Source organism: Alosa sapidissima, chromosome 20, assembly GCF_018492685.1.
Source record: "Alosa sapidissima isolate fAloSap1 chromosome 20, fAloSap1.pri, whole genome shotgun sequence".
Taxonomy (NCBI): Eukaryota; Metazoa; Chordata; class Actinopteri; order Clupeiformes; family Clupeidae; genus Alosa; species Alosa sapidissima.
The window spans coordinates 10954594-10962885 of NC_055976.1; the positions used below are offsets into that span (position 1 = coordinate 10954594).

The following is an 8292-nucleotide window of genomic DNA, read 5'->3' on the forward strand; positions in this document are numbered from 1 at the left end:
AGCAAAGTTACGAAGGAACTAAAAGAAAGGGACAGAGATAAGACAAGGACAGAAATTATTTATTACCGAATTATTTCCTTCGGTGTCATTTCTACGGAGCGGATATGAGGTTTATTTTGAAGAGGGCTGCTCCCCGGATGCGTTCGTCAGTGTCTGGAGTTTCCAACCGAAGTTCAGTGAGAGGGAAAGCACAACTCTAGTGGGGCGGTAAGTCAAAAGTCAACTTCCAAGTAACATTTAACTTTTTAATGTCACTGAAAGTTTCTTCTGTCTGTTCGTAGGTAACATATGGATACAAGTATTTGCATTTGTATGACTATGGCAGTGTGGGAAAGTTAAAAAGTAGCTACTTTGGTTAACATTAGCCAGGTTGCGTTTCTTGTCTTGATACGACTGGCTAGGTATCTTTCAACTTTGGGAGTTGATTTGGCTACTTGTTGTAAGTTATTTAAGAAGTTAGTATGGTAATTAGTACGGTAGGATAGTGGTCTGGGTTGGATCAGATCGTTCCATGTTGTTTATGCCTATTATTTGTAAGAAAAGAATCTGTGTTACAGCAACACCTTGTTAAACAATTGGTGTGTAGCGTTAGCCTAACGTTAGTTCATATCGATAGAGGTTTAACAAAACCATTCCGTTAGCTAAGCTATCTTAGCTAGACATCTTCCTGGAAATTCTCTCTGTAGCCGGCTAACAAGTTAGCTAACAACTTTAGCTTGAGACACCGGCTATATTGACTGAATTCTTTGATGGTGACCTTCATCTAGGGAAATATTTTGCTTAATTAAGTTAGACTTTACCTTAAACCAGTTTGTTGACAGTGTACAATCTTGCGGCGATTATAAAGGGGTTGTCTCTTTTCAATAACTTGACGAGGAATTGTAAGGTGAGAAAAGTTTCGCATAGACTACGTTAGCTAAGTTAATATTAAGAAGTAACCACTAGAACATAATTTGACTTTATGGTTTACCTGTGATACCAATGTTGCTTGACCTATCTTAAGATATGTATAGGGAAGGCTGAGGTTTGGTCATGAACCTCCATTAACTCGCTCAGCTAAACTCAGTCAAATGGATCAAGAACATAGGGGAGTGGTCTGCATCAATAAACAGCAGTCTGGTGCACAGTGGGAGAACATAACTCGCCTGGGTCTTGTGTGTTTGTGTTTTAGAAGGCTGTCCCACCTCTAAATCACTCATTAAATGGTACTTAGCTGTGTAAACATTGACAGATAATATTCTACAGGAAGCCAGGTTAATTTGGTAAATAGCAAACAGCTGCTTGTGACCATCACAAGTTGTTTAAAGTCCACTGTTCACTGATGACCTACCTCAAGTCAACATTCAAAACACAATGCATTTAGTAATAACTAAAGCTGTTTCTCATTTCTCACATTCTCTGTTGCAATATTTACTCTTACTCTTTCATTCATCTATCTGTGTGTACTTTCCCTCTCTCCCTCACTCTCACTGGTTCTGTCTCTCACTTTATATTTGCTTATCTCCCTCTCTCGCTCTGTCTGTCTCTCGCTCTCTCTCCAACAGGTGTCTGAACCGTGAGTGAGTGAGTGAGCGAGCGAGAGAGAGAGAGAGAGAGAGTGGAGAAGAGAAGTCGAGCAGGATGCAGACCATAAAGTGTGTGGTGGTGGGCGACGGCGCCGTGGGCAAGACGTGCCTGCTGATCTCCTACACGACCAACGCCTTCCCGGAGGAATACATCCCCACCGTCTTCGACAACTACAGCGCCCAGATGAGCGTAGACGGCCGCACGGTCAGCCTCAACCTTTGGGACACGGCTGGCCAAGAGGAGTATGACCGTCTGCGCACGCTCTCCTACCCGCAGACCAACGTCTTCGTCATCTGCTTCTCGATCGGCAGCCCGTCGTCGCATGCCAACGTGCGGCACAAGTGGCACCCGGAGGTGTCCCATCACTGCCCCAGCGTGCCCGTGTTGCTCGTGGGCACCAAGAAGGATCTGCGCCACGACCCGGACACCCTCTCCCGGCTGAAGGAGCAAGGCCTGGCGCCAACCACGCAGCAGCAAGGTGGCGCCCTGGCCAAGCAGATCGGCGCCGTCAAGTACCTGGAATGCTCGGCACTCAAACAGGAAGGCGTGCGGGAGGTGTTCGCCGAGGCTGTGAGAGCGGTCCTCTACCCCAACGTTAAGAAGAACAGCAAGAAGTGTGTGCTACTATAGTTTTGTCATAAGGAAAAGGAGGTGTTGCGGGGGACTTGGCCGGTGTGTGGGGGGGGGGGGGGGGGGGGGTGTTTGTAGGGAAATCGGAGTACAAGTGGGTTTATGGGATGAGAAACGGCAGCAAGCAGTAGACCCTGTCTGTTGGAGGACTGATGTGGATTGAACAACACTGTGGTCCTGAATACTGAAGACTTCATTCAGAAAGCCCTGGCTTACCCCATCCACCCCTCCCAAGTGACCCCTTTGGTCCTTCCACGTTTCTCGGCTTCTTTTTACCCTCATCTTGCTGCACAGGACTACATTTGATTTTTGTATTACCCTGTTGTACCCATCAGTCTGTGTACTTCCCTGCTCTCTGCCTTGGCTGCTTCATCATTCTATACCACTGGTTTGCTCTCTAACTTCTCAAAAGCTCAGCTGGTCCAGCTGGAGTATCAGTGACTCGTTTAGCTCGTCTGGTCCAGTCTGAGTGGGTGTTTTGGTTTCTTTTTTGGCCACAGCAAAGCGCCTTCTCTGCACTCGTGTGGTTTGAGTCATCAACCCCAAACACACCTTAGCTGGAGAGCCCTGTTGCAGGTAGAATGACGAGTTGGAACAACGTGTTGTGGAGTCGCGATGCTTGACCAGTAAGGAAATATTTCAAGACTGTGTTGGGTCCAGCCTTTTTGGCCTTCACTGAAGATTGGATTAGATCGTGTGCTTTTGGACTGTCACTGAGTCTAGTCTTAGCTTAAATCAGTACTGCCGGGACAGTCCCAGTGTAGTCATGTTTGCCTTCAGAAATGTGCCTGAACCACTTTGCTTCTTCTCTCTTTTGAACTTGTCCTTTGCATACTGCATCAAGCCTGCATCCTGTGTGATCTTCCAACTGAAGAACTTCCTTCAGGACTGCCTATTTGTGCCTATTGAAATCAACACCATCAGCGTGTGAATCATAAGGAAAAAAAAAAATATATATAATTACATATCTCAGTGTCGTCGTCACGCCTTTCCCATTGCCCAGGAATGAGCCATATACGAAAACAGACTTGTCTGTTCACCAGCTTGGCCTGCCCTGATGGCAGTGACCCCAATATGCTGCTTCCCTGTTCTGTGTTTCTCATCAAGGGCACCTCTGTGTCCAGTCGTCAGATTGGCTAAGGGCGGACTGAACGCGAATACCAGGGACTGCCAGTTCGGATCTTGTCAAGAATTTTTGTGTTGTTTTGTAATCAGGCTGAGAAGATAAGTCATGATAAGCCTAAGTTTTTTTTTTTTGTGTTGTAGTTGTTCTTTTTGGATTTTGACTTTTTGGTTTGCGTTAAACTGCTTAGCACTTGGGTCTTGTGATATAAAAAAAAAAAGGGGGCGGCTAGTTAAGTGCCTGACTCACAAATCACCTGACGAATCACCTCACACTCAGCCTGGTGCAAGCTAGGGGCCTGACAGCATGCTAGCTATCGACATTCCAGTGCACATGTGCTTTTCGGGCATCCAAGCAGATGCCTGCCTGAAATTCCAAAAAGGTTTCTGTGACTTTAAGTGCTTTAAGATTCATTGAAAAATCTATTTTATGCATATCTGGAGATGATCTAATTATGGCTATAAATTGACAAGTGTGTGTGTGTGATTAGATTGTATTCCGTTAGTCTGTTAGAGGGTTATCCTGAGTATCTCAAACTGACACTCTTCTGAGTCGGTTTTGCCTAGAGGCTGAGGAGATTTGTCACAAGACTGAAATAATGTGATGGTTATCCGTAATGTTTATGTTGGTATTGGTGCAGTCCAGTTTGTGCCATTTGGAGCATTTAGAAAATCATATCCTGTTTGCTCTCACAGGGATGTGAGAGCAACTTTTAACGTTTGTTTAACGTGTGTGTGTGTGTGTGTGTGTGTGTGTGTGTGTGTGTCTTTGTGGCATTGTGATGTGTATCTGCATGTGTCTAATTGTAGACAGAGTGTGCATTTCTTAGTGTGTGTGTGTGTGTGACAACAGCTTGTGTGGTAGATTCTGCAGAAACAGAATTGCACGACTTGCTTAAAGACCCCAGCAGTGACGGCTGATGGCCTATCACTTTTAATAAGCCTGTGTCTGTCTGTGTGTGTGTGTGTGTCCTCTGCAGCTTGTCCTTGTCTGCTGCCTCTTTGTTGGCGGGCTGCCTTTGGCGGCCACAACAGCAGCCCATCAGATGGCCGAGTGCACGCACCCGATCCCTTCAGTGCAGATCACAGGGACGATAAATGCTGGTCTGCCGTGTGAAATGCTCTCCTCCTCCTCCTCCTCCTCTCCATCCTCCCCTAGGCATCCTCACTGACAACCAGTTTCTGCACACATCAAGCAGAGCTGTTAGACACTCACTGACAAAGGTCTTTCCATTTGAGTTTTGTTTTATTTTATTTTATTTTATTTTATTTTATTAATTTTTTTGGTAGGAAGATGCATTATTTTATTTTTTTTGTAAGAAGGATAGATGTCATGATTAATATTTGCGGAGTGTTCCTCAGCGTGACTTCATGTAGTGGACGAGGGTACCGTTCCACTGACCGAAATGGAAGCATTGTTTTGTTAACGCGCCCTGACTGCAGTCTTGTTTCCTCCTATTGTCAGGAGACGTCTGTCTGGCAATTGTTTCAGAAAGACAATGCGGTTTCACTGGCAAGTCGTCAAAATGTTGACCATTCCAAAGGTGAATTTGTATGCAGGCGAGTCATAGCTTTTAGTAGCATTGTGTTTTTAGAGACCTTTTTATTGCAACCTGTATTTTGAGGAGTCTGCTTTTAAACATCTGTGCAGTTTGGACACAGAGGTCTAGACTTAACCAGACCTCTGTTGGGTGTGACTGCATACTTGTCATTTTTTTTATGTTCATCTCTGGCATAGGTTGTTTTTAGTTTTTTTTAAGATTTGCTCTTGACCAAAGAGCCCCATTGGAGGCTGTAGGAAAACCGTATCCCAAAGACGGCTGACCTCTGCTATTTAGTGAGCAGAGTGGCCAGAGGGGGCTTAGAGAGTGAGGCACAGCTGTGCAGTCACGCCACCACCTCAGAGACATGACGGCCTCGCCCAAAGACCTGACACTTTTAGTGGTGAGAGGGAGCGAGTGTGTGTGTGTGAGTGTGAGTGTGCGTGCGTGTGTGTGTGTGCGTGGCAAAGCTTAAATGCAAACGTCACGGCTACCAGGTGCAAGCCACTTAATCTCCACTTTGGCCAAAGATTTTCTTCTTAAACTCCAGCAGTGAAGTTGTGTGTGTGTGTGTGTGTGTGAGCAAAAGAAAACTAGCTAAGATGCCTGAGATTTGTACAGATATATGTCTAGCAATAAAATCATTAGATTTTAGCTTGAGGGAAAAAGGTATATCTGTAAAATGGGATTACCTTTTATTTTTTTTTTTAATTTACGGAATCAGAATTCCTTGTACAAATAAGTGCCTCATTCAAAAAAAGCCTTTTAAAACCCACGGATCTTAGAAATCGTGTGTGTGTGTATTTGCTTGCACGGTTATGATAACAAGCAGGCGGATTGGCAGTGCTCAAAGTGTTTCCTGGACAGCGCATACAGAGGGAAGTAAAAAAATCTCTGCTTGTGTCTTTGACAACAAGCACAGGCTTACGAGACTGCTGCTCAGAACTTCCAGAAACTTCTGCAAACACATCCACCCACTTGGAATGTGTTTTTCAGAACTGTACCGCCACCCACCCTTAACCAAATACTATAGAATAGATTTTTCCCTGCTCATCGTATCTCAGTTTTAGATTATTTTTGTGTTACTGTGGTGACTGGAAACTGGGTAAAGTCTCACAGGAAATGATGCGAGGGTGAGACATGCATGTATGTGGCCCTGTCGACCTCACTGATGGGGAGTGTTCCTGGTAACTGCAATGACAAATAGCTGTTGATTCAGTGTTTCAATCAAGGGTATGTTAAGCATTCCAGCAGTGTGTGTGTGTGTGTGTGTGTGTGTGTGTGTGTGTGTGTGTCCACTTAACAGTAGTGTCTTCATTCCTTTTATCCCCTCTTTAATTTCAGCCAAACTGAATAAACCTAGAGGTTGGCACATGTCTTATGTTTGTGTGCAGATATGTGTGTGTGTGTGAATGTCTATGTCTGTCATGGTGTGTGGTACTACATATATACACTGGGAACTTGATTATGTTTTATGTCAAATTTGTAATTTTTATATAACAAACATATCTGTATAAATGAACTAACAGTAATTTTTAAATTATATTAAATAAAATTGTTATAGTTTACATGCCCTTTCTTGTCTTTATTAAAAACATTTTACGTTTCACTCTTTAAACTATTGTGCTGTTGAGTGAGGATATGTCTGTCAGCCCTGCATTGTGTGATGACAGTCATTAGCTCTAGTCAGAGCAGCGCGCCTCTGCTGATTTGCAGATGTGCAGACACCGCCGGCACCCTCACACACACACACACACAGGCATGTGCAGATGCAGAATTGTCACACCACAAGCCCACATTTCTGTGCAGAGAGTGAGGTGTACGCGTTGCATACTAAAGTTACACAAGCATCCTGCCCACCTGTCCCCGCATAGCTGCAGACAGGCTGCGGCCGATGGCAGTATGCGTTCAGTAATAGGGTATGTCTGTGGGTTAGGGTTATGGTAGCAGATTTACTCAGCAGGTTTGGTTTTGAAATGGCTGTTCTAAATTGTCAGAACAGCACTGGGGATGTTCTTTAGTCAAATGTCACATCCCAGGGCTCAATGGCCAGCATCCTTATGCATTTATTATTCCATGTCTTGGGTGATATAAAAAGCTATAGTCATATGTCCTATAGCTGTTAGTAATTTCAGGCATCCCATGTTGTTCAATGATACGTTATTACAGGTACCACCCAGGCTGTGCCATGTTGGATGTACCACCATTCAACACTGGGTGGCAGTAGATTGCCTGTTAATTTAATTGCGTGCTTCTTGTGCGCTCTGCGACCATCCGTCAGTGTAGAGAAGACTTAAAAACTCGCGCAACTCCCATCAATCCTGAGAGCTCGAAAAGTCAGCCCTCTTCAAACGCTGAAAAATGCCTGTGGCCTTTATGCTGTTACAGTCTTTAAACATGACGGATGCTGCAAAGTTGACAATACATTTCCATTGCCTGGCCTTTTCTAAGAAAGCAAACTCATACTTTATGTGGGTGGGGGTGGTACCAGTCCACTGTATTCTTCATCAGTTATATAGAGGAGTACTCAGAAATGACTATGGCCCAGATCTGGCTGATATAACCAAGAGAGAGAGAGAGAGAAACTCTATTGGCCTTTCTAAAATGGGCCTTGTGGTATTGCAGGGGGTGTCCGAGCCAATGGAGTACATACACTGTGTTGCCCACCAAGTGTCCACTCCTGGACCACAGCTGACATCCTCCTGATGAATAAAGGATGAACAAGACTCAGGCAATTTGTTGATTCATGTCGGGAAGTGGCTCTGTTGTACTGCAGGCCAGTGATCTCTTATTGGATACCCTTTTGATCTTTGGTTCTTCCCTCTGCCATTAGGTTGTATGAAGTCAGACCTCCCTCCCTCCCTCCCACCCCCTCCTTCCCCCTCTCTCTCTTTCTACTCTCAAATTCAAATTCAAAAGTGCTTTATTGGCATGACAAAAAAGGTATTTGCATTGTTGGCAATGCAATCAAACAGAAGTATGCATAGAACAAGATGTATATATATATACTTAGATGTTCATAAACATATATAGATGTGAACTTATATAAAATAACCATAGGTAATAGAGGACAAAAAAAATACAATACATATATGTACATATACATCTCTGTCTCTCACTCTCTCGCAGTCCCTTCTTGTTATCCACTGGTGACTATGTTGTTGATATGCCTGAGTGAACCCGTGTTATTGGGCTAATTTGTGGTTCTTTTCATCGGTGCGGCTGTATAAGTTTTCTGCTTGCGAGTCATCATCTGTGCTGTGAAACGCAATTGCCAGTTCGGTTTCAAATGAAATTTGGAAGCTCCAGGTGCACGCCTGTCTGTCTGCGACAGCTCGCAAAGTTGCAAATGGAAAACCAGCTGTTGCATGAAATTGTGAACAATGTGGTTAAGTGTTGAAGTGTTGGTTTTCCTCTGATGTTTTTGCTCGTC

The 8292-nt window shown here is 44.3% G+C and overlaps 1 protein-coding gene across 2 annotated transcripts in view; it reads left to right on the forward strand.

Moving 5' to 3' along the window:
- Positions 1 to 146: 146 nt before the first annotated feature.
- The window catches only part of LOC121694827 (rho-related GTP-binding protein RhoG-like), a 17709-nt gene continuing 9563 nt past the window's right edge, over positions 147 to 8292 (forward strand). The window contains exons 1-2 of one of the 2 annotated variants that reach the window (XR_006025893.1): positions 147 to 207; positions 1545 to 2890. Coding sequence is in view for 1 of the 2 variants with exons in the window: in XM_042075204.1 (XP_041931138.1) it covers positions 1621 to 2196 (576 nt within the window). In the remaining variant the exon portion in view is untranslated. Of the gene's footprint in view, positions 208 to 1544; positions 5522 to 8292 lie in introns of those variants that run through there. The other variant, XM_042075204.1, reaches the window with a different exon arrangement.